The sequence below is a fragment of the Chionomys nivalis genome, chromosome X, assembly GCF_950005125.1.
Source record: "Chionomys nivalis chromosome X, mChiNiv1.1, whole genome shotgun sequence".
NCBI classification, from domain to species: Eukaryota; Metazoa; Chordata; class Mammalia; order Rodentia; family Cricetidae; genus Chionomys; species Chionomys nivalis.
In genome coordinates, this window is record NC_080112.1 from 72260047 (window position 1) to 72287485 (window position 27439).

Here is a 27439-nt window from a genome sequence, read left to right on the forward strand (position 1 = left end):
GGCTCCAAGGGTAGACCTGTTTTGGTAAAAACTCTGCCTGAATTAAAGTATTCCCAGGGTCCCCCAGAAAAAGAAAGTTCTGGTGCTAAGTTGGTCTGAGTCGTATATTGATTCTGAGATCCATTTGTTATGGCTTTCAAAAGGTTTTTGTACTCTTCTAAATTAGTACTATTCTCTGTCCAAGAGTCATCAGTTGTACTAGCATTGAGGGAATTTGCAGGCTCTACACCGTCATCTACAAATGGACTCCATTGTTGAATTATATCTGCCATGATTTTATCGAAAGACTCATTGGAAGTATCTGCTGCAAAATGCCAGGGTTTAGCACTATTAGTCTTCGGAGAGGTATATGGCGTGGCTGTGTCAGAAAAAAGCTGGGATAATGGATTCTTATGCAAATTCCCTGCATTAGGTGAAGGGGTAACCTGATGATACTGAACTAAATTCTGTTCAGAATTTTGTGGAAGCCTGGCAACGGTCAATGACTTCACTTGCTTGGGTAGAAAACTAGCAGCTTGTGAGGTCTGGCTTTTTTTGAGTAACAATTTATAACCATCAGTAACAGAATTCACATGACTAAAATTAAACATTGTTGGGACATCTTTGATATGTTTGGTTTGTGGAGAAATGCCTATGTTTCCTTGCAAAAACCTTGAAGTGGAATCAGGTGAGCCCAGGGTTGAGATATAATTATGGCTGTGTCTTATTTGGGGAACATGCTCATTTTCCTGCAATTTCCTACAGTGTAAGGAGGAAGTAGGATTCAGTAGTTTTTTAGATGCCTTGATGAATTGTTTCATCCAGGCAAAGTAGGGAGCTGTTCTAATGATGACTGTGGGATTTTGACATATTCTTGAAGTCTTCTGTATGAGGCCCACCAGTTCCCAGCGGTTCTTTAGGAGACATAGAACAGGACTGGCTCTCTGTATCTGAATAAAGAAACCAAGAAATATGTGTCACTTATGCAGTCTACTGTGCACAAAATTCATATACCATGTGAGGAAGAGGGGGAAATTCAAATAATAATCATTATCAAGCAGCCTCCAGAATTACCAATGTATATGATAAAAGAATATAACAACTGTTGCTACTAACTACAAATTTTTGGACTCCTACAACCAACCACTTTATCAGTACTGAATTTGGATTTCTAAACTTTATACCAAACTTAATGTGAAAACAGAAAAGGACCAACTATGTTCTGTGTACAAAAATCTTCCCTTCTTTCTGTTTTCCTAGTAACACACACTCTTTCAAAAGTTCAAGTTTTAAAATTTAAAAACTTTGAAGTCATTCTCAGTACCTCTCCTTCTTCCACATCTATTACCAGTCTATCAACAATGATTCTGACACTTTAAATAATTTCCAAAAAAGTATTTTAGTAATAATTAAATGATTTTCTTATCTAGGAATGCTCCTATTGTTGATAAAACTTGTGGTGTCCTTATGAAAAGGCACACTTTGTCCTCCTTCTAATTTTTATACAGCATCCAAATTTATCCACTTAAAATCTAAGAAAGACTGCTACATCTTTCTGATTAAAAACCTTCCAAGTCTTAACAATGTCAAAAGGCTAACTTTTATAATTGCTTATAAGACCTTTGAAATCCTTGTTACCACCTTGATATCCCCTACTGCTGTTAGCTTGGCTAGGATACTATAGCTACCTGGCTTCTCCTACCTGTTACATATTTCCACATCAAAATCTTTGTATTGGCTTTTCCTTTACCCTATACTTGTAACAGGGCTCTGATATCCAAATGACTTCTTTCATAATTTCTTCCACAACTCCATTCATACCCTTTTATTTTTTACACATGTCTTTCCTGATTACCTAATCCTAATCCTATTGAACAAAATTATATAAACAAAAACTCTTACATCTATTTTGTGTTGCAAATATTTTAGGTTAATACTGTCTTTAGAGTCCAGTTGTTCCAGACTGCATACAGAATTCAAGGTTATAATAAACACTGTTCTGGCCGGGCGGTGGTGGCGCACGCCTTTAATCCCAGCACTTGGGAGGCAAAGGCAGGCAGATCTCTGTGAGTTCGAGACCAGCCTGGTCTACAAGAGCTAGTTCCAGGACAGGCTCCAAAACCACAGAGAAACCTTGTCTCGAAAAAAAAAAAAAAGCTGTTCTATGTTTGTCCTGGTGTATTTACTCAAAATATTTAAATAGCACTTGCATTATTTACTTATTCTTGATCACTTTTCAAAAATTACATAAAGTCATGAAACCATGAGCAGCTCTACATTACCCTAGTTCAGATAAGGTTATTAATGTAAGAATGAAGAATGCATAAATAGTCTCTCATAAAACTGTTGTTTTGCATTTCTTCAATGTCTTCCCTTTTAGGGCATTTTTACATCCACTATAAGTAAACTTCAGAATATAAACTTTGTCATGCCATTTCTCTTGTTAAAATCTTTGCATGCCCCCCATTCTTTTAATAATACAGTTTGTTTATGATAATAAGGTGATAACATATTTATAATCTGTCCCATAATTATTTGTCTCTCACTTCTCTCCTCCCTCCTACTCTACTTTTCCCCAAAAATCAATGCGCTTTTACATCTTCCAGACTTGTCTTATTCTGCCTCCTATGACCTGAATGCCATCACTTCATTTTATATTTCATATTCTATCTGGTAAATGGCTATTTATCTTTAAGTTGTAGTTATAGCATTAACTTCAACACACTTCAAATTAACCTTCCTTTTACTTTCAGTGCTAATTTTATGCTGCTATTGTACTACTGATATCTATTGTATTTACTTGTCCTCCTGGGCTACTATTCTCTGTCTTCTGTATAAGAACGTGAGCTCTGGGTGCTGGGACTAGGATGATTTTTCTAGCACCTCCATACTACTGTAAACCATCTGATGTTTGTGAGTACTCTGGCTCCTCTATCTCCCCTATCAGGCTGACATTCTGAGGACTGATCTCAGTTGTTCCTTCTCTATCTCACCAAATACACAAGAGTCCCCTAAGTGCTTACTTGAAGTTCTTTTGCAACTATGTGTTTCTAGAAACTAACATAAGGCCTGATATTTGATATATATTTCCAGAAATAGTACTGGTATTAATCTCATTCCTTGCAATTATCCACTACAAAACCTAGCTACTAACTCTATAACTTTACATGTGTTATTTCCTCATCTCAACCTGAAACAGTTTTGAACAGTGTTCCATCTGTTCTTGCTTAATTAAGTTATTTGCCATATCTCAAAATTTAGCATCCAAGGCTGGTCATACCATTCAGTAACTCAGTCCAGATCTCCACAGCTCAAGTCAATGCTTCCCTTGAAGTCTAGTCACTAGTATTTGTGTATGTGATTTCAAGTTGTCCAAGATATGTTGGTACCTAAAATTTTTCCTGCATGGGGCTTTGCTTTCTATAGCTTTACTACGAGAATAGGTGGACTGGGTTGCATCTGTACCTTTTAAACCTCTCCACAGCTAAGTTTAAGCCATATTGTGTTCATTATGGTACCTACTGAGAAACTATAATAAAATTAGAAGCAGAAAGATTATTGTATTTTGTGTCTATTGATTATTTAATGTATTTCTCATTTGTATCTAAAGCCTTCCTTGTGGTAAACTCTATGCCTCTCAAATATCCAATGGAACTTTCCAGTTTTCCATATTTTGCCTGGCGCCAACTTCTTTTTGTCCTGTTATCTATCTAACATTTGTTTGCTTGAATATTTATAGAATCTACATTTTTATATTTCCTTCCTATTATTAATATTTCTCTGGTGTGTGATTACCCAGCAGTCTTCTCGTGGTTGACTCTGAATACACAAGCCCTCAGTCTTCTCTAGATAGGAATGTTGATGGTAGCATGTTGAGAAATCTAGCAGCTGCACGTCTATCTTCTTTACTCTTGTGGTTCCAAGCTTCTTGCTACCTGAAGGTGTACATAATGGATGATGCTGAGACCCAAAACACCCAATATCTGACTTTAGTTTGTCACCATCCTCAATTCAATCACATAATCGTCCTAAGATATTCTCCTTTCCCTTCCTTTCCTTACCCCACTTTCCCCTTTCCTTTCTCTCCTCTTTTTAGACATCTCCTTATTTTGGACTGGCTGAACCAGTCACACCTTCCTTGACCTACTGTGATGCTTAGTATTGACCATCAACTTGATTGGATTAAGAAATACCTTGGACTGCAGGATGTGGTGGCACAAACCTTTAATCTTAGCCCTCAGGAGGCAGAGGCAAGCACATCTCTGTGAGTTAGAGACCAAGCCTAGTCTCCAAAATGTGTTCCAGGACAGCCAGGGCTGTTGCACATTACACATCTATTTTCCAAGAACGCCTATCTCATAAAAGTAACAATGAAAGAAACACCTTGGAGTATCTTTGCAAAACTCTGGGCATGTCTTATAGCATTTTCAAAGAACTAGCTCATGACCACTCTTAACAAAACAATGAAATAATCACTTGAATATGATAACAGCATTGAGATATGGTTAAAGGTATGAAGTGCATCCTGGTTGGAGAGGTAGTCAACTGGAGGCATGTCTTTGTGCCTTCCTATACTCCTCTCTTCTACTTCCTGACCACCAAGAAGTGAAGACCAGCCTCCACCACAAATTCCAAGTGTTCCACCCAGTAGACAGGGACAAGCAGCCATATTTGGAACTTTCTGAAACCATGAGTCAAAATAAATCTATCCTGTCTCAAATATTCTCTGTTAGATCTTTCATCATGACAACAAGAAAAGTAGTTAAACTACCTGGGTATAGAAAGAGTTCTGTAGCAAGAGTTGTGACTTAAACCCAGACATATCCCATTCCTTCCTTATGCTTCAGCTTATCTCCCAGTGGACTGAGGTGATAGAGACTTAATGGCCTCCAATATTTCTTCTACATTATTCTTCCCACTTCAGAGACTGAATTTCTTTAGAAAATGAATCATATGACCACAACCAAAAATCACGAAATCGTTTAACTTGAGTCCTTTAACTTACTCTGATATTCATACACATCACAGCTTCTGTATTGGCACTTAGAACAACTTTTCAAGGATATATTTGGGGACTGAGATAGTGGAATTTCATCCCCGTAGATAGGCTCTTCCAGAATGAACAGGCCAATATCTGCTTTCACTGGATCGTTTTCATCTTGAGGATCAAAGTTGGGATGGAGGCAAATTCTTTGTCCATGTGGAATGCTTTCTGGGTTATTTACTCCTGAAATGTCCAGGTGTGATAGTTTCCTAAGGTAAGAGAAGGATGTGCAAAAATCTAATTGATGACAATAAAGGATTATCCATATAATTTCTTACGAAAGACATCGTTTGGCAGCATACATAAAATTAAGTTATAAAATAGCTCAGTTTTTCATTTATATGTTATCTTATTCCAAGTCACACTGTGGTTATGTAAGGTCTTCTATTGGTCTTTGGTTTCTTCTCGTTTCTACAGCTCTACCAACTATCTGATTCTCAAAAAGTTGTTATGCGTGCTGGGATCTTAGTGAATTCCGTAGAATAAAGATTCAAACTCCATTTCAGATTTAACATCCTCTAAGTTGAAAAATAAGCACAGACTCTGCCTGGGATCCCCAGCGTTCACAAGAGTCTGGGATTCAGGTAGGTAGTTTCCACTCTCCTTTCTGTCCTCCTTACAATCTCTCCAGTCTCATCCCTAACCCTGTAACACCCTGCTTGTATGTGCCTCTCCTCCCACCCTACTTTCAATCTCTGGGGACTCCACTGGACTTGTTCTGAACCCAGCCTTCTGTCAGTCACTGATACTAAAACACTTTCTGCCTGGGGCCCCCAGTGGACACACTGGTCCTGCATACAGGCAGGTGATTTGTTTTCCTCTCCTTCCTGTCTTCCATTAAAATCTCTCCATTCTCATCCTCATCCCTGTAGCAGCACATTTGCAGGGGCCTATCCTCCTATCATCCCTCCATTCCCTGGGAACTCCACCATACCTTGGTGTGAACAGAGACTTCCTCATTTCTGTGGTCTCTCTCTACACACTCCACCCCCCTCTATCTCCATTCCTTTATTTATTCTTCTGATGCCTCAAAACAATTTCTACCTAGGACACCTAGTACCAGACCTGGCAGGGACTCAGGTAAGTTATTCACACTATCCTTCCTGTTCTCCATTATGACTGCTCCATTCTCACTCTGAGCCTGGTAACAACTTGCTTACAGGTGCCTCATTTCCCTCCTAAACTCCAGTCACTGGAGAGTCCAACTCCTGGTTCAGACCATAAGTCCCCCTAGCCCATTCACCCCTGTCTCTCCAAATTATTCTTTCTCTTACTGTACCTTACTTGCAAAATCCCCTTTTCCCACCATACCTGCAATTTCCAGGGACCCCGCTTCTCAGTGCAGACAGGATCCTCTTATCTCTTTCCCAAAACCACTCTAAGCATTTCCTCTAAGCCTACCTCTACTACTTTGTGCCACCAACTGACATGAAGAAGCACTTTCTAAATGGAGCCCACAGTCACTACACTTCCCTAAGATCCAGAGACAACAACAGAAACCAAGGAATGGAACACCCACCCAACAAAGACAAGACCAGATATCAACACCTAGAATCACCTCAATCATCCGAACCCCAGATGCCCAACACCAGCACAAAACTGCAAACCTTAACAGCTAAGACATTATGTCTCCACCAGAACACAGTAACTCTACTATAAGCCTTGAGAAGTGCAAGATAGCTGAAGCACATGACAAGGTCTTCAAAATACCAATTGTGAATATATTCAATGACCTTAACTAAGATATGAAGAAAACCCTTTATGAAGTCTGTGAAAACACAAACAAATAGTGGAGCAGAATAATGAAAATAGTTCAAGGCATGAAAATAAAAATAGAAACACTAAAGAAAACCCAAACTAAGATAAAACTGTGTTGCAGAATAATCTTTTTGTACACTCTGAGTTTGTGTCACTTTGATTGGTTTAATAAAAAGCTGAATGGCCAATAGTAGGCAGGATTTCCAGGCACAGAGGGTGCTGGGAAAAAGAAGTGTAGAGATGAGGAGACACAGAAGAAGCAGCATATGGCAATACAGAGTAAAGGTAACCAAGCCACATAAAATAACATAGATTAAAAGATACGGATTAATTTAAGTTATAAGAACTAGTTAGAGACAAACCTAAGCTATCGGCCAAACTTTCATAATTAATAGTGTCTCCATGTAATTATTGGAAAACTAACAGACCCAACAAAAGTCCAACTACAAATGGTGTCCAACATGAGGGCACATATTTACACATAAGACCTGAGAAAGCTTTCAAAAAGGTTCCAAACACACAAAAATGGGACCAAACGCAGCTTTCTAGTCCCATAGTCTCACATGCTGGCTACCAAAGACACATCTCCTGGCCACTGCCTGCAGGCTTGAGCCACCAGTGCACCATGACTGGGAGAGACCTCCTAAGTATCTTGGCTACAGACAAGGTGAGGAAGCTAATAAAGACTACAGGACAGGTGATCCGTAAGCTGATCCCTTTGCATGGGAACAATCCAGAGACAAGATGGGATGTGATAAACTTGGAGGCTATGGAGTCACCATAACTATTGTTACATGTCATCCTTTCATATTACATGGATAAAAATTTATATTACAGCTTTGTTTTACAGTCCAATTGGTCTTATGAAGTTAACAGATGCCTTTTACCTGATCAAACAGTCCTTCAAAATTCCTGCTTCACAGAAAAGACTGTCAGATATTCTAGTCCTATGGGTTGAAGATGGATGCCCCAGTGTTACAGAGAACTGTCCTACTGTAGGTGGAAGTTTCTGTCCCACCCAGTCCTACAGCCATTCATTCCCAAAGAAACACATAGAGGCTTATATTAATTATAAACTGTTTGGCCTATTTGCTCGGGCTTATTATTAACTAGCTCTTGAAACTTAACCCATAATTCTTATCTATATTTAGCCACATGAATTGGTATTTTTCTCAGTAAGGTATTCTCATCTTGCTTCTTCTGCATCTGTCTGGTGACTGTGTCTCTGCAGCAAACACAAGGGCAACAAAATTTATAAAAGAAGCAGTTTCGGCTAAAATCACATATTGACCCTCCCACAGGAATAGTGGGTGACTTCAGCACACCACTTTCACTAATCAACAGATCATCCAGACAAAAACTAAAAGGAGGAATGCTGGAGCTAACTGACATTTTAAACCAAATGGATCTAATATATATTACAGAACATTTTACCTAACTACAAAAGGAAATACATTCTTCTTAGTAGGTAATAGAACTTTCTTCAAAATTGATCTTGTGGGGGCTGGAGAGATGCCTCAGAGGTTAAGAACACTGCCTGCTCTTCCAAAGGTCCTAAGTTCAATTCCCAGGAACCATATGGTGGCTCACAACCATCTGTAATGGGGTCTGGTGCCCTCTTGTGACCTGCAGGCATACACACAGACAACATTGTATACATAATAAATAAATAAATAAATAAATAAATAAATAAATAAATATTTTTAAAAAATTGATCTTGTATTTGGACACAAAACAAGTCTCAATAGATTTAAGAAAATTGAAAGAGGACCCCACATTCTCTCTGATCACCATGGATTAAAACTGAATATCAACAATACAAACAAAAGAAAGTATACAGACTCATGGAAACTGAACAAGTCACTGAGTCACTGCTGAATTGAAAAACTTTTTATAACTGAAGGAGAATGACTACACAGCATACCCAAACCTGTATACACAATGAAGACAGTTCTAGGAGACAAATTCATAGCACTAAGTGCCTACATAAAAAAATAAGAGAGATCTCATATTAACAACTTACACACTTGAATGTATAGAAGAAAAAGAAAAAAATCACAACAAGAGGAGTAGATAGCAGGAAATAATCAAACTGAGGGTTAAAATCAAATCAAAGAGCTCTTTGGGCACATAACACCATCCAGCTCAGTCTGTCTGGTGCTGGGGGCAAATCCTCAGGGCAAGTAGGCAGGCGAGACTTCCTTTGTTTCACTGGCCTGCCTGCACCAAGCAAGGCAAGGGCTTTGTTTACGAACTACCCAACCTGCACGGAGATCTGATCTAGGCACCAGGAGAGACAGCAGCGGGGTGAGTTTGTGACCGGCGGCGGCGGAAGCAGCCCTGGACAGGGAACTCTGAAGTTCCTCATCCCCCACCCTATACTCCCTGGGCTCCCTGCAGGGGCTCTACACCCTGCATACTGCCTCTCTCTTCTTGTCCCACCCAGCTTGCATCCAGAACCCTTCTTCCTTCTGCCCCCTTTCCTCTTTGGGCACATAACATCATCCAGCTCAGTCTGTCTGGCGCTGGGGGCAAATCCTCAGGGCAAGTAGGCAGGCGAGACTTCCTTTGTTTCACTGGCCTGCCTGCACCAAGCAAGGCAAGGGCTTTGTTTATGAACTACCCAACCTGCACGGTGATCTGACCTCGGCACCAGGAGAGCCATCAGTGGGAGAGCTAATCTGGGTACCAGGAGAGCCGTCTTTGGGCACGGAGATCTGATATTGGTACCAGGAGAGACATCACTGGAGCACCAGGAGAGCTATCACTGCAGAGTGCCATCACTGGGAAGGTACATCAGTAGGCAAGGAGACCTGATCCGGTAAAAGAAGATCCATAGGGGAGCATTCGGAGAAAGAGATGGGCAGGCGCCAATGCAAGAATTCACCCAACAATCTGAAAAACTATATGAAACCACCAGAACCCAGCGACCTCACAACAGGAGGACATGAACACCTTAATCATGAAGAAGTAGATAAAATTGACTTTATGAAAGTGATTGACGCCCTTAAACAGCATGTAAAAAAATGCCCTTATAGAAATGGATGAGAAGTATAACAGAAAGTTTGAAGAACTGAGTAAATCAGTGAATGATACCCTAGGAAACCAAGGAAAAACAATCAAACAGATAATGGAAACAGTTCAAGACTTAAAAGCTGAAATGGAGGCAAAGAAGAAAACACAAACAGAAGGCCAGCTGGACAGGGAAAATCTAGGTAAACGAATAGAGACTACAGAAGCAAGCATAACCAACAGAATACAAGAGATAGAAGAAAGAATCTCAGATTCTGAAGATACCATAGAGAAAATAAACACGCTGATCAAAGAAAACAGCAAGGCCAACAAATTCTCATCACAAAACATTCAGGAAATATGGGACACAATAAAAAGACCAAACCTAAGAATAATAGGAATAGAAGAAGAAGAAGCGCAGCTCAACGGTCCAGAAAATATATTTAATAAAATTATAGAAGAAAACTTTCCCAACCTAAAGAAAGATATACCTATGAAGGTTCAAGAAGCATACAGAACACCGAATAGGCTGGATCAAAAAAAAAAAAACATCCTCTCGCCATATAATAATCAAAACACAAGGCATACAGAATAAAGAAAGAATACTAAGAGCAGCAAAGGAAAAAGGCCAAGTTACTTATAAAGGTAAACCTATCAGACTTACACCTGACTTCTCTATGGAAACCATGAAAGCCAGAAGGTCCTGGATAGATGTACTGCAGAAACTAAGAGACCATGGATGCAAGCCCAGACTACTATACCCAGCCAAGCTTTCGTTCACTATAAATGGAGAAAACAAAATTTTCCAGGATAAAAACAAATTTAAACAATACGTAGCCACAAATCCAGCCTTACAGAAAGTAATAGAAGGAAAATCACTAATCAAGGAGTCCAACAATGACCACAGTAACTCAGACATCTAGAGACCCTTTACCAGCACATCTCAAAGAAGGGAAACACAAAATCTACTACTAAAAAAAATGACCGGAGTTAACAACCACTGGTCATTAATATCACTTAATGTCAATGGACTCAACTCACCTATAAAAAGGCACAGACTAAGAGATTGGATACGAAAACAGGATCCAACATTCTGCTGTTTACAAGAAACACACCTCAACCACAAAGACAGGCACCTACTCAGAGTAAAGGGCTGGGATAAGGCTTATCAAGTAAATGGACCTAGGAAACAAGCAGGTGTGGCCATACTAATTTCTAACAAAGTTGACTTCAAACTTAAATCAATCAGAAGAGATGGAGAGGGACATTTTCTACTCATAACAGGAACAATTCATCAGGATGAAGTCTCAATCCTGAATATCTATGCCCCTAATATAAAAGCACCCACGTACGTAAAAGAAACATTGTTAAAACTCAAGGCAGCCATCAAACCGCACACATTAATAGTAGGAGACTTTAATACTCCTCTCTCACCAATGGACAGGTCAATTAGACAGAAACCTAACAGAGAAATAAGAGAATTAATGGAGGTAATGAATCAAATGGACTTAACAGACATCTATAGAATATTCCACCCAAATAGGAAAGAATATACCTTCTTCTCTGCAGCTCATGGAACCTTCTCAAAAATCGACCACATACTCGGTAACAAAGCAAACATCCACAGTTACAAAAAAATATTAATAACCACCTGTATCTTATCAGATCACCATGGATTAAAGCTAGAATTCAGCAACAATGCTACCCCCAGAAAGCCTACAAACTCATGGACACTGAACAGTCAACTACTGAACCATACCTGGATTAAGGAAGAAATAAAGAAAGAAATTAAAGTCTTCCTTGAAGACAATGAAAATAAAGAAACAACATACTCAAACCTATGGGACACTATGAAAGCAGTCCTGAGAGGAAAGTTCATAGCACTAACTGCCCACTTAAAGAAAACAGAGAAAGCACACATTGGAAACTTAACAGCCCACCTGAAAGCTCTAGAAAAAAAAGAAGCAGACTCACCTAGAAGGGGTAGAAGACTGGAAATAATCAAACTGAGGGCTGAAATCAACAAAATAGAAACACAGAAAACAATTGAAAGAATCAATGAATCAAAAAGCTGGTTCCTGGAGAAAATCAACAAGATTGATGAACACCTATCCAAACTAATCAAACGGCAGAGAGAGAATTTGCAAATTAATAAGATCAGAAATGAAAAGGGGGACATAACCACAGACACAGAGGAAATTCAGAGAATCATTAGATCTTACTACAAAAGCCTGTATGCCACAAAACTGGAAAATGTAAAAGAAATGGACACTTTTTTAGATAAATACCATATACCAAAGTTAAACCAGGACCAGGTGAACAACCTAAATAGACCTGTTAGTCGTGAAGAATTAGAAGCGGTTATCAAAAACCTCCCTTCCAAAAAAAGTCCAGGACCAGATGGTTTCAATGCGGAATTCTACCAGAACTTCCAAGAAGACCTAATACCTATACTCCTTAAGGTATTTCACAATATAGAAACAGAAGAGTCATTGCCAAATTCCTTTTATGAAGCTACAGTAACTCTGATACCAAAACCACACAAAGACCCAACCAAGAAAGAAAATTACAGGCCAATCTCACTCATGAACATCGACGCAAAAATCCTCAACAAAATTCTGGCAAACCGAATCCAAGAACACATTAGAAAAATTATCCATTATGATCAAGTAGGCTTCATACCAGAGATGCAGGGCTGGTTTAACATACGCAAATCTATCAATGTAATCCATCATATAAATAAACTGAAAGAAAAAAACCATATGATCGTTTCATTAGACGCTGAAAAAGCATTTGACAAAATTCAACATCCCTTTATGATAAAAGTCTTGGAGAGATTAGGGATACAAGGGTCATACCTAAATTTAATTAAAGCTATATACAGCAAGCCGACAGCTAATATCAAATTAAATGGAGAGAAACTTAAAGCCATCCCACTAAAATCAGGAACACGCCAAGGCTGTCCACTCTCTCCATACCTCTTCAATATAGTTCTCGAAGTTTTAGCAATAGCAATAAGACAACATAAGGGGATAAAGGGGATTCAAATTGGAAAGGAAGAAGTTAAACTTGCATTATTTGCAGATGATATGATAGTGTACATGAGCGACCCCAAAAACTCCACCAAAGAACTCCTACAGCTGATAAACGCCTTTAGTAATGTGGCAGGATACAAGATCAACTCCAAAAAATCAGTCGCCCTCTTATACACAAAGGATATGGAAGAAGAGAGGGAAATAAGAGAATCATCACCTTTCACGATAGCCACAAAAAGCATAAAATATCTTGGGGTAACTCTAACCAAGGAAGTGAAAGATCTATTTGACAAGAACTTTAAGGCATTGAAAAAAGAAATTGAAGAGGATACCAGAAAATGGAAGGATCTCCCTTGCTCCTGGATTGGGAGAATCAACATAGTAAAAATGGCAATTCTACCAAGGGCAATTTATAGATTCAATGCAATCCCCATTAAAATCCCATCAAAATTCTTCACAGATCTTGAAAGGACAATAATCAACTTTATATGGAGAAACAAAAAACCCAGGATAGCCAAAACAATCTTATACAATAAAGGAACTTCTGGAGGCATTACCATCCCTGACTTCAAACTCTATTACAGAGCTACAGTAATGAAAACAGCGTGGTACTGGCATAAAAGCAGAGCAGTCGACCAATGGAATCGTATAGAAGACCCGGATTTTAACCCACAAACCTATGAACAACTAATTTTCGATAAAGGAGCTAAAAGTATACAATGGAAGAAAGAAAGCATCTTCAACAAATGGTGCTGGCACAATTGGATGTCAATCTGTAGAAGAATGAAAATAGACCCATATCTATCACCATGCACAAAACTCAAGTCCAAATGGATCAAAGACCTCAATATCAATCTGAACACACTGAACCTGATAGAAGAGAAAATGGGAAGTACCCTACAACATATGGGCACAGGAGATCGCTTCCTATGTATAACCCCAGCAGCACAGACATTAAGGGCAACATTGAATAAATGGGACCTCCTGAAACTGAGAAGCTTCTGTAAAGCAAAGGACACTGTCATTAAGACAAAAAGGCAGCCTACTGACTGGGAGAAGATCTTCACCAACCCCGCTACAGACAAAGGTCTGATCTCCAAAATATATAAAGAACTCAAGAAACTAGACTTTAAAAGGATAATTAACCCAATTAAAAAATGGGGCACTGAACTGAACAGAGAATTCTCATCAGAAGAAGTTAAAATGGCCAAAAGATACTTAAGGTCATGCTCAACCTCCTTAGTGATCAGAGAAATGCAAATCAAAACAACTTTGAGATATCATCTTACACCTGTCAGAATGGCTAAAATCAAGAACACTAAGGATAGCCTTTGCTGGAGAGGTTGTGGAGAAAGGGGTACCCTCATCCATTGCTGGTGGGACTGCAAACTTGTGCAACCACTTTGGAAATCAGTGTGGCGGTTTCTCAGAAAAATTGGGATCAACCTACCCCTGGACCCAGCAATAGCACTCTTGGGAATATACCCAAGAGATGCCTTATCATATGACAAAAGCATTTGTCCAACTATGTTCATAGCAGCATTATTTGTAATAGCCAGAACCTGGAAGCAACCTAGATGCCCTTCAATAGAAGAATGGATGAAGAAAGTGGGGAATATATATACATTAGAGTACTACTCTGCGGTAAAAAAACAATGACTTCTCGAATTTTGCATGCAAATTGATGGAAATAGAAAATACGATCCTGAGTGAGGTAACCCAGACCCAAAAAGAAGATCATGGGATGTACTCACTCATAATTGGTTTCTAGCCATGGATAGGGGTCACTGAGTCTATAATTTATGATCCTAAAGAAGCTAAACAAGAGGGTAAACCCAAGGAAAAACATATAGATATCCTCCCAGCTATGGGAAATAGACAAGATTGATGGGCAAAAAATTGGAATCTTGGGGGGTGGGGTGGGATGGGGATGAGGGGTGATGGGGAGAGAAAAGTGTGAAGGAGAGGATGAGGGGAACTGGGGGAATCGGGGTGATTGGGGTCAAAGGAATGTTGGATTGGGGAGCAGGGAAAATCATACCTTAGTTAAGGGAGCCACCTAAGGGTTGGCAAGAGACTTGAACCTGGAATGGCTACCAGATGCCCAGGGCAATGTCCCCAGTTAGTTCATTAGGGCACCTGAGGATAGGGAACCTGAAATGAACCTATCCTATAATCATACTGATGAATATCTTGCATATCGCCATAGAACCTTCATCTAGCGATGGATGGAGATAGAGACAGAGACCCACACTGGAGCACCGGACTGAGCTCCCAAGGTTATAATGAGGAGCAGAAGGAGAGAGAACATGAACAAGGAAGTCAGGACCATGAGGGGTGCACCCAACCACTGAGACAGGGGGGCCGATCTATTGGGAGCTCACCAAGGCCAGCTGGACTGCTACTGGAAAAAACATGGGATAAAACCGGACTCTCTGAATGTGGCGAACAATGAGAGCTGACGAGAGGCCAAGGAGAATGGCACAGGAACTTTCATCTGGCGATGGATCGAGAGAGAGACAGAGACCCAATTTGGAGCAACCGTCTGAGCTCTTAAGGTCCCAATGAGGAGCAGAAGGAGGGAGAACATGAGCAAGGAAATCAGGACCACGAGGCGTGCACCCACCCACTGTGACAGTGGAACTGATCTATTGGGAGCTCTCCAAGGTCAGCTGGACTGGGACTGAATAAGCATGGGTTGAAACTGGACTCTCTGAACAAGGCGGACAATGAAGGCTGATGAGAAGCCAAGGACAATGGCACTAGGTTTCGATCCTAATACATGAACTGGCTTTGTGGGAGCGTAGCCTGTTTGGATGCTCACCTTCCTGGACCTAGATAGACGTGGGAGGACCTTGGTCTTCCTGTAGAGCAGGGAATTTGGACTGCTCTTCAGTATCGAGAGGGAGGGGGAGTGGACTGGGGGGAGGAGAAGTGGAGTGGGGATAGGGGGAGGGGAGCGGGGGGAGGGGGCAATATGTGGGAGGAGGGGGAGGGAAATGGGAAACGGGGAGCAGTTGGAAATTTTAATTAAAAAAGAATAAAAAAAAATCAAATCAAAGAGAATAATACAAAGAATGGATGAAATGTGGAGTCCATTCTTTGAAAAAAACAATAATATTGATGATTAACTCTTAGAAAAATTAATAAAAAGATGGTGAAAGAAGATATAAATTCATAAAATTAGAGACAAAAATGGGGACATCACAAAAAACAGTGAGAAAATTCAGAGACTCATAAGAACACATTTTAAGATCTGTACTCCCCCAAACTAGAAAACCTGAAAGAACTGAATAAGTTTTATATATACAACCAAGAAAAGTTAAGTCAAGGTCAGATACCAATTTAAAGTGATTCAAAACCCCTAATGCAACAGCAGCAGTGATTAAAGGTTTCCCAACCAAAGAAATTCCTATGGCCAAATGGATTCAGCACAGGATTCTGAGAGACTTTCAAAGAATTAATGCCAATTCTCTTCAAATTATTCTGCAAAATAGAAACATAAGGAACACTGCCTAATTCTTCTTGTGAGAGAATAATAATCCTGATATCCAAACAGCATAAAGACTCAACAAAGAAAGAGAATTACAGCCCAATTTTCCCCATGAACACAGATACAACAATAATCAATAAAATACTGGCAAATCAAATCCAAGAACACATCAAGAAGATCATCCACCATGATCAAGTAAGCTTTGTCCCAGAGATGCAGGGATGGTTCAACATATATAAATTGATCAATGTAATCTACCATATAAGCAGGCTGAAATATGAAAACCACATGATCATCTCATCTCACTAAAGGCATAAAATATCTTTGACAAAATCCAACACCCTTTCATGATAAAAGTCTTGAAAAGCTTAGGGATACAAAGGACATATATAAACATATAAATGTGGCCTTGTTGGAGGAAGTGTGTCACCAAAAGGTAAGAAGGACTGCTCTGGCCAGGTATGTCCACGACTCAATGTTATGATGATAACCAACTACTTTCTGATAATATTTAAAGCCTGTTCCATAAGATAGAACCCATAACTGATACCACTAACAGGACCAAGAACCTGTAGCTAGATAAGTCATAGGCCCAAGGGAAGAACCTAGTACTATTATCCTTCTAAAATGGGCATAGTATTAAAACCACTCCTAGTCACTTATTGCCATACCCATACATCAGTGCATCTCTCAACTCTCATCCAGAGAAGCTTCTTCTTGTGAAGATGGCATGTAACAGAGACTCACAACTGGTCAGCATATAGAGTATAAGAGACTGCAGAGTGTTCAGCTGTTAATGTGACATCTATTTCATACCTCTATTCCAAAAAACAGAGATCTTCACAGAAGAGGAGGCAAAAAGATCATAAGAGACAGAGGTTGTGGGTGACTTCAAAGAAATAGTGTTTTCCTGGTGCAACAGTGAAGTTTTGCATATAAACTCACAGCAATTGTGACAGCATGCATAGAACATTTGCAAAAATGAGCTAGACAATAGTCCCAGCATGGAAGGGGGAAGAAAGGTTGGTATGATGTCTCACACCTAGCTCAAGAACTATTGATATTTGATATTGCTGGAAGAAGAGTCAATTTTCTTCAATGGTAGGATGACCATATCCAGAAGGAGACCCCATACCCAGGAGTAGTTGAACAACACAATTTGGGCTACATGAATCTTACAAAGAAAGAGAGAGAACGCACATAAATTGGGGTGGGTGGGGAGGTAGGGCTGGACTTGGGTGTAGATAGGGTTGTATAATCTAAATACTGTGTATGAAATTTTCAAAAAATTAGCTAAAGTATTTTTTAAAAAAGAATATAAAGGATAGGGTCAAGAACAGCATTAAAGTATTCCAGAATCAACATCATGAATATCTGAATTAAAACAATGACCATAGGGAATGAAGATAAAGGCCTGAATGACATGGCAACTGAATTGATATCAGAGCAAATAATTTTGAACAAATTCTGCTTATAACCTTAGTAATATTAATGATTTCTGTTTCTTGCTGCATTTGTGATAAAAATGCAATCTCTTCAGATGACACAAAAGACTTGTATCTTTATCTTTGATGAAAAACTAGCATGTCTTCAAGAATAGAGATAATATCTGCCCTTTAAAATAAATTCAAGGAGCAAATCTAGTCCCGGGAGCCAACCCAGTTTTGGGACACTGGCAGATCTGGATTGAGCCAATGACCTAACTTAGAGTCTGCAATCTCAACTGGAACTGGAACCAGAGTAGGACTGAACCAGGTACCTAGGACAGGGAAAGAACAAGCTCCACCAGGAGCAGAAGCCAGGACCAAATCCAGTCCCAGGACACCATCGAATCAGGATTGAGCCAGCTACCAGATCCAGAGTCAATGATCTCCACTAGAACATGTACAGGGGAGTAACTGCTGAGAGAGTGAGCCAGAGCCAGAGACTGCTAAGGATCCGAACATGAATCTGGGACCTTCAAGGGAGTAGACCTAAGCTAACACCCCGGTGGGTCTGGGCATGAGTCTAGAACCTCCCAGGAACTGGGAGCCAGAACCTCTAACAGTCTGGGTGTGAGTGAACCTGGGTCCTCCAAGGGAATAGGCAGGAACCAGATCCAGAGTCAGCCATCTCCATCAGAACAGGTACAACTCCAAGGCAGGGTCTTTTGCAGGATGGAATCCAGATCAGGATTTACAGAAACAGATCAGCAACCTAAGCCAAAGTAGGCCTGAGACAGAAAACTCCAAAGGAGCAGAGCAAAGCACAGGAGCACTGAGCCATCTCTAGAAACAGAAGTAACCAATGGGGTAACTAGAACTGTGACACTGACTGTACCATAAGGAACAACCATCTGAGCTTTAGATTCGCTAGCACCTAGAAGATTATTCAACAGAATCTCAGACAGCCCCAATCACACCTATTAGAGGAAAAGATGAATAGAAAAGGTAAGATCACATCCTATACCACAAAGAGCAACACAATGCCAGTAAAACCTAAAGTCCCTACAACAGCAAGGCCTGAAATATGGATTAATCAAAAGAAGATGATCTAAAAAGTACCCTCAAGAGAATGTTTGAAATTCTTAAAGATGAAATGAGAAATTCCCTTAAAGAAATTGAGGAAAAGACAAACAAAAAAATGGAAGATATCAGCAAATCACTTAAAGAAAACCAAGAAAAAGAAACCAAACATAAAAGCAAAGGACACTGTCACTAAGACAGAAAGGCAACCCACTGACTGGGAGAAGATCTTCACCAACCCCGCAACTGACAAAGGTCTGATATCCAAAATATACAAAGAACTCAAGAAATTAGACCGTAAAAGGTTAATCAATCCAATTATAAAATGGGGCACTGAGCTGAACAGAGACTTTTCAACAGAAGAAGTTCAAATGGCCAAAAGTCACTTAAGATCATGCTCAACTTCCTTAGCAATCAGGGAAATGCAAATCAAGACAACATTAAGATACCATCTTACACCGGTCAGAATGGCTAAAATCAAAAACACCAATGATAGCCTCTGCTGGAGAGGTTGTGGAGAAAGGGGCACTCTCATCCATTGCTGGTGGGAATGCAAACTTGTGCAACCACTTTGGAAAGCAGTGTGGCGGTTTCTCAGGAAAGTCGGGTTCAACCTACCTCTTGACCCAGCAATACCACTATTGGGAATATACCCAAGAGATGCCCAAACATACAACAAAAGTATATGCTCAACTATGTTCATAGCAGCATTGTTTGTAATTGCCAGAACCTGGAAACAACCTAGATGTCCTTCAATGGAAGAATGGATGAAGAAAGTATGGAATATATACATATTAGAGTACTACTCAGCAGTAAAAAACAATGACTTCTTGAATTTTGCATACAAATGGACGGAAATTGAAAACACTATCCTGAGTGAGGTAAGCCAGACCCAAAAAGAGGAACATGGGATGTACTCACTCATATTTGGTTTCTAGCCATAAATAAAGGACATTGAGACTATAATTCGTGACTCTAGAGAAGCTAAATAAGAAGGTGAACACAAAGAAAAACATATAAGCATCCCCCTGAATATTAACCTTCATCAGGCGATGAAAGAAGACAGAGACAGAGACCAACATTGGAGCACTGGACTGAAGTCTCACGATCCAAAGGAGGAGCAGAAGGAGAGTGAGCACGAGCAAGGAACTCAGGACGGCGAGGGGTGCACCCACACACTGAGGCAATGGGGATGATCTATCGGGAACTCACCAAGGCCAGCTGGCCGGGGACTGAAAAAGCATGGGACAAAACCGGTCTCGCTGAACATAATGGACAATGAGGACTACTGAGAACTGAAGAACAATGGCAATGGGTTCTTGATCCTATTGCATGTAATGGCTTTGTGGGAGCCCAGGTAGTTTGGATGCTCACCTTAATAGACCTGGATGGAGGTGGGTGGTCCTTGGACCTCCCACAGGGCAGAGAAACCTGCTTGCTCTTTGGGCTGAGGAGGAAGGAAGACTTGATTGGGGGAGGGGGAGGGAATGGGAGGTGGTGGCGGGGAAGAGGCAGAAATCTTTAATAATTAAATTAATTAATTAATAAAAAAAATCAGCAAGAAAAAAAAAAAAGAAACCAAACATATTAAAGAAACTATCCAGGACTTGAAAACTGAAATAGAAACAATAAAGAAAACACAAGCCAAAGGAATTATAGAAACAGAAATCATGAGAAAAAGATCAAGAACCACAAATGCAAGAATGAACAGCAGAATACAAGAACTGGAACAGAGAATCTCAAGCACTGAAGATACAATAGAGGAAATAGACTCATTAATTAAAGAAAACATTAAATCTAAGAAAAGCTTAACACTAAATATCCATGAAATATGGGACACCATGAAAAGGCCAAATCTTACAATAATAGGTATTGAAGAAGGAGAAGAAGTTCAACTCAAAGGCCCAGAAAAATTATTTAACAAAAATCATAGAATAAAACTTTCCCTACCTAAAGAAAGATATAACTATGAAGATACAAGAACCTTAGAGAACACCAAATAGACTGGATCAAAAAAAAAAAAAGTCCTCTTGCCACATAGTAATCAAAACACTAAACATACAGAGTAAAGAAAGAATATTAAGAGCTGCAAAGGAAAAAGGCCAAGAACATATGAAGGTAGACCTATCAGAATTATACCTGACTTCTCGTTAAAGACAATGAAAGCCAGAAGGTCATGGTCAAGCATTATGCAGACAATAAGAGACCACAGACGCCAGCCCAGACTACTATACCCAGCAAAACTGTCCATTACCATAGAAGGACAAAACAAGATATTCCATGACAAATCTAGATTTTACCAATCCCTAGCCACAAACCCAGCCCTACACAAAATACTAGAAGGAAGATGGCCACACCAACAAAAACACAGACAATTGATGATCTCATAACAGCAAATCCCAAAGAAGAAAAAAATGCCCAAATTATCATCTCCAACAATGAAAACTAAATTAAAAGGAGATAGAAATCACTGGTCATTAATATCCCTTAATGTAAATGGACTCAACTCGCCTATAAAAAAACATGGGCTAACTGATTGGATATGAAAATCCATCCTTCTTCTGCATACAGGAAACACATCTCAACCTCAAAGACAGACATCATCTCAGAGTAAAGGGTTGGGAAAAAATATACCAATCAAATGGACCTAAGAAACAAGCCTGATATCTAACAAAATAGACTTCAAGCTAAAATCAGTCAAAAGAGACAAAAAAGGTCATTTCATATTAGTCACAGAAAAAAATCCATCAAGAGGAAATTTCAATAATAGACATCTATGCCCCAAATACAAGGGCACCCTCATATGTCAAAGAAACACTTCTAAAGCTTAAGTCATACATTAAACCCCACACACTAATAGTGGGAGACTTCAACATTCCTCTCTCACCACTGGACAGGTCAATCAGACAAAACAAAATGAACAGAGAAATAAGAGAACTAACAGATGTTATTACTCAAATGGGCTTAACAGACATCTATAGAATATTCCATCCAAACAGAAAAGAATATACCTTCTTCTCAGCACCTCATGGAACCTTCTCAAAAATTGGCCACATACTCAGTAACAAAACAAACCTCAACAAATACAAAAAAAAAAATGGAATAACCCAATGTATCTTATCGATCACCATGGTTTAAAACTAGAATTCAACAGCAATACTAATTCCAGAAAACCCACAAACACATGGAAATTAAACAATGCTCACCTGAATTATCAATGGATCAAAAAAGAAATAAAGGGGGAAATTAAAGACTTCCTAAAATTCAATGAAAATGACCATGCAACATACCCAAATTTATGGGACACAATGAAAGCAGCGTTAAGAGGAAAGTTCATAGCACTAAATGCCTAGATAAAGAAACTTGGAAAAATCCCACACTAGTGAATTAACAGAACATTTGAAAACTTTAGAACAAAAAGAAGCAAGCTCACCTAAGAGAACTAGATGGCAGGAAATAATTAAATTGAGAGCTGAAATCAACAAAATAGAAAGAAAGAAAACAATAAAGAATCAATGAGACAAAGAGTTGGTTCTTCGAGAAAATCAACAAAATAGACAAACCTTTATCCAAACTAACCAAAATGCAGAGAGAGAATATCCAAATTAACAAAATCAGAAATAAAAAGGGGGACATAAAAACAGACATGGAGGAAATACAGAGGATCATCAGGTCATATTTTGAAAACCTGAACTCCACAAAATTGGAAAACTTAAAGGAAATGGACAACTTTCTGGATAAATATCACTTACCAAAATTAAATCAAGGCCAGATAAGCAAATTAAACAGACCTATAACTGCTGAAGAAAGAAATAGAAACAGTCATCAAAAGTCTCCCAACCAAAAAAAGCCCAGAACCAGATGGTTTCAGTTCAGAATTCTACAAGACTTTCAAAGAAAAACTAATACCAATACTCTTCAAATTATTCCACATAATAGAAACAGAAGGAACATTGCCAAACTCTTTTTATGAGGCTACAATTACCCTGATACCCAAACCACAGAAAGACATTACTAAGAAAAAGAATTACAGACCAATCTCACTCATGAACATTGATGCAAAAATACTAAATAAAATACTGGCAAATCAAATCCAAGAACACATCAGAACCATCATCCACCATGATCAAGTCAGCTTCATCCCACAGATAAAGGGGTGGTTCAACATCCAAAAATCTGTCAACATAATCCACTATATAAACAAGCAAAAAATAAAAACCACATTATCATCTCATTAGATGCCAAAAAAGCTTTCGACAAAATACAACATCCCTTCATGATAAAGGTCTTGGAGAGAGCAGGGATACCTAAACATAAGTAAGGCAATATACAGCAAGCCAACAGCTAATATCAAACTAAATGGAGAGAAACTTAACAAGACAAGGTTTCCACTCTCTCCCATATCTATTCAATATAGTTCTTGAGGTCTTAGCTAGAGCAATAAGACACCAAAGGGAGATCAAGGGGATACAAACTGGAAAAGAAGAAGTCAAGCTCTCACAGTTTGCTGATGATGTGATAGTTTACATAAGTGATCCCAAAAATTCTACCAAGGAACTTCTACAACTCATAAACACTTTCAGCAATGTAGCAGGATACAAGATTAACTCAAAAAAATCAGTAGCCCTCCTGAACACAGATGATAAAAGGGCTGGGGAAGAAATCAGAGAATCAACATCATTCACAATAGCCACAAATAGCATAAAATATCTTGGAGTAACTCCAACCAAACAAGTGGAAGACTTGTATTACAAGAACTTTAAATCTCTGAAGAAAAAAATTGAAGAAGCCACCAGAAAGTGGAAACATATCCCATGCTCTTGGGTAGGCAGAATTAACATAGTAAAAATGGCAATCCTACCAAAAGCAATCTACAGAATCAATGCAATGCCCACCAAAATCCCAGCAAAATTCTTCAAAGACCTTGAAAGAATGATACTCAACTTCATATGGAAAAGCAAAAAAACTCAGGATAGCCAAAACTATCCTGTACAATAAAAGAATTTCTGGAGGCTTCACAATCCCTGACTTCAAACTCTACTACAGAGCTACAGTACTGAAAACAGCCTGGTATTGGCATAAAAACAGACAGGAGGACCAATGGAACTGAATAGAAGACCCGGATATCAATCCACACATCTTTAAACACCTGATCTTTGATAAAGAAGCAAAAAATATCAAATGGAAAAAATAAAACATATCTGACAAGTGGTGCTGACATAACCAGATATCAATATGTAGAAGAATAAAAATAGACCCATTCTATTACCATGCACAAAACTCAAGTCCAAATGGATCAAAGACCTCAACATAAAGGCAGCCACACTGAACCTTATAGAAGAGAAAGTGGGAAGTACACTTGAATGCATTGGCACAAGAGACCACGTCTTAAATATAACCCCAGCAGCATAAACAGTGAGAGAAACAATCAATAAATGGGACCTCCTGAAACTGAAAAGCTTCTGTAAAGCAAAGGACACAGTCAATAAGACAAAATGACAGCCTACAAAATGGGAAAAGATCTTCACTAACCCCACATCAGACAAAGGTCTGCTCTCTAAAATATACAAAGAACTCAAGAAATTGGACACCAAAAGATCACATAATCCAACAACAACAACAAAAAAATGGAGTACAGACCTAAACAGAGAACTCTCAACAGAGGAATCTAAAATGGCTGAAAGACACTTAAGGAAATGTTCAACATCCTTAATCATCAGAGAAATGCAAATCAAAACAACTCTGAGATTCCATCTTATACCTGTAAGAATGGCCAAGATCAAAAACACTGGTGACAACTTACGTTGGAAAGGTTGTGGGGTAAAGGGAACACTTCTGCATTGCTGGTGGGAATGCAAGCTGGTACAGCCCCTTTGGATGTCAGTGTGGCAATTTCTCAGAAAATTAGGAAACAACCTTCCTCGAGACCCAGTAATATCACTTGTTGTTGGGGTTTTTTTGTCCTGCCCAGTCCCGCAATTGTTAAGTCCCAAATCACACAGTTTTACATTAACTATAAACTGATTGGCCCATTAGCTCAGGCTTCTTATTAACTCTTATAACTTATATTAGCCCATTATTCTTGTCTATGTTAGCCACATGTCTTGGTACCTTTTTAGTGGAAGGACCTCTTAAAAGAGCTGCAAGGTTTTACAGCTAAAGCTGAGTCAGGAAGACTCTCTTAAATGATGCACATTTGCCTCTAGCAAATAGAACCCACCTGAGAAAATGCTGCTATCAGTAAGCCATTTTTAACTCTATTATTTTTGTCTAGAATTACTTCCCAAGCTCACAGGCTTTATGTGGATGCAGTTGTCCATTTGGGTGCCATTTGTTGTCAGGGTTTTTATCCTACCTGGTTCTTGCAATCTTTAAGTCCCCAAAAAAATCACACAGAGTTTTATATTAACTGTAAACTGATTGGACCATTAGCTCGGGCTTCTTATTAACTCCTATAACTTATATTAGCACACTATTCTTGACTATGTTAGCCACATGGCTTGGTACCTTTTTTAGCGAGGCAGTCACATCTTGCTTTTTCTGTGTCTGGGACAGGACTGCATTCTCTTCCCAAAATTTCCTGTTCTCCTTGACCCATCTCTACTTCCTGTCTGGTTGTCCTGCCTATACTTCCTGTCTCGCTACTGGCCAGTCAACAATTATTTAAAATATAATTGACAAATAATAGACAATGGTCCCACACCAACCATTTTTGTGTATATATCCAAAGGATGCTCAATTGTGCCACAAGGACATGTTCATAGCAGCTTTGTTTGTCATAGCCAGAGCCTGGAAACAACCTAAATGCCCCTCGAACAAAGAATGGATAAGAAAAATGTGGTACATTTACACAATGGCATACTATAAAGCAGAAAAAAATAACAACAGCTTGAATTTTGCAGGAAAATGGACGGAACTAGAAAACTTTATTTTGAGTGAGGTAACCCAGACACAGAAAGACAATTATCTTGTACTTATGTGCTCACTCATTAGTGGTTTTTAAACATAAAGCACAGAAAGCATGCCTACAAACCAAAATCCCAGAGAACTTAGACAACAATGCAGACACTAAGAGAGACTTACATAGATCTAATCTACATAGGAAGTAGAAAGTAAAAAAAGACAAGATCTGAGTAAATTGGGAACATGGGGACCTTGGGGGAGGATTGGAGAGGGAAGGGGAGAGGCAGGGAGGGGAGCAGAGAAAAATGTAGTACTCAACAAATATCAGCAAAAAAAAATTTCATTTCATGTTCTTAATCTGTTTATTTTTATGTATGCCTGTGTATGCACATACTACAGCAAGTACATGGCACTCAGAGGACAACTTGCAGGAATCAAGCTCAGGTCATCAGGCTTGGTGACAGGCAAGTTTTAACCACTGAACCATCTCTCCTCCCCTAGATATTATATCTTTCGTTTATGACTCCTCAGAACTTAGTTTTGAGCATGACAACGGTGAATATTCAATTAATTTTCAATAGAATCGGTGAGAGAAAAAGAAATGAAAAATAAAGTGAGAGAAAACAGAAAAGAGATTGGCTAGGTAATCGTAACAAAACGGTTATGTGATTTCAATACGAGAAAGTGATTCTTTTTTACAGTGATTCTTATCAGCATCTTCTTCATTGAGTTTCTCTGGAATCCCAGCAGGAGTCCTAAAAAGAAAAACTCATTTAACAGATCCAAGACCCAAGAACATTGTTTCTCCCCCTACTCACGTTTTTTTCAGACAGTTAGCTGTAGAAAGAATCAGCCATGGAGTCAGGACAATACCCTGACAATTTCCAGGTATAGACACCAGCCATGGTATGTCAATGTAGGTGTCCACTGGTAGTAGATTTCCAATCAATGAGCTTGAACGCAGACTCTGTTTCAGCACTTGGGGCACTGAAAAGGGGTATGATAGGAATGAGGATGCTGAAGAACTTTCTAATTTTTTTTTTTTAGTTAATCTACTCAAATTTAGCTGGAAAATTTCTGTTGCATATTCAGTTTGGCCTAACTTCCTTCACATGTGTGATTTCTTCTGTGTGAGTAGATGTGTGATATCCCCCACCATGACCACAACTCAATACTACATCTCTTCTCTATGCATTTAAACTAAATGAAAACGAGGTTTATACAAGGAAAGGTGGGCAAAGATGTTCTATCTGATGCAGTGCCATTTAAAAGGTGGGGCAGAAAATAGAGATAGAAAGAAGGGAGTAAAAAGAATGAAGTGGATGTGTAGATGTAGATGAGGGATAAGAGAATGAGAGGAGGCACCAAAGAAGGAGGTTAAACTAGTTCAGAAAAGGATAAGAAATGAAATAGGGATGAGACAGACAGGAGAATGGTCTTTGGACATAGAAGGGAAAGAAAAATACATAAGGATATTCAGGTATCTATGTCTTACCACCACGGCAGTAGGAAACAAAATACAAAACACAGTAAAACCACAGTAGAGCCTTCATTTTGGCTCTACTGGCAAGAGCTGTGTTGTGGAGATCCTAAGGCAACAGCAACTCTAGCTGTCTAGAAGCAGAGTTCAGAGGTTACAGAATGTCTGACATCATAATACTTACTGTGAGATTCTTTCTCTTGTAGCCTTCTTAGTGCTGCTTAAGATAGG

The 27439-nt window shown here is 39.2% G+C and overlaps 1 protein-coding gene across 1 annotated transcript; it reads right to left on the reverse strand.

Moving 5' to 3' along the window:
* Window positions 1-259: 259 nt before the first annotated feature.
* Window positions 260-27281, reverse strand: LOC130867358 (uncharacterized). Its single transcript, XM_057759240.1, has 6 exons — window positions 27224-27281; window positions 26547-26715; window positions 4985-5232; window positions 3775-3914; window positions 783-929; window positions 260-304 (listed from the first exon to the last, which is right to left on the reverse strand). Exons 1-6 carry the CDS (start codon window positions 27279-27281, stop codon window positions 260-262), a joined length of 807 nt encoding a protein of 268 aa, XP_057615223.1.
* Between the last annotated feature and the right edge of the window lie 158 nt (window positions 27282-27439).

Coding starts and splice junctions, on each gene's coding strand:
- LOC130867358 (XM_057759240.1), bottom strand. CDS start 27,281: ATGAAGGCTCTACTGTGGTTTTACTGTGTTTTGTATTTTGTTTCCTAC. Junction 26,716..27,223: donor TGTTTCCTACTGCCGTGGTG/GTAAGACATAGA, acceptor ACCCCTTTTCAG/TGCCCCAAGTGCTGAAACAG. Junction 3,915..4,984: donor TGATGTGTATGAATATCAGA/GTAAGTTAAAGG, acceptor GTACACCTTCAG/GTAGCAAGAAGCTTGGAACC.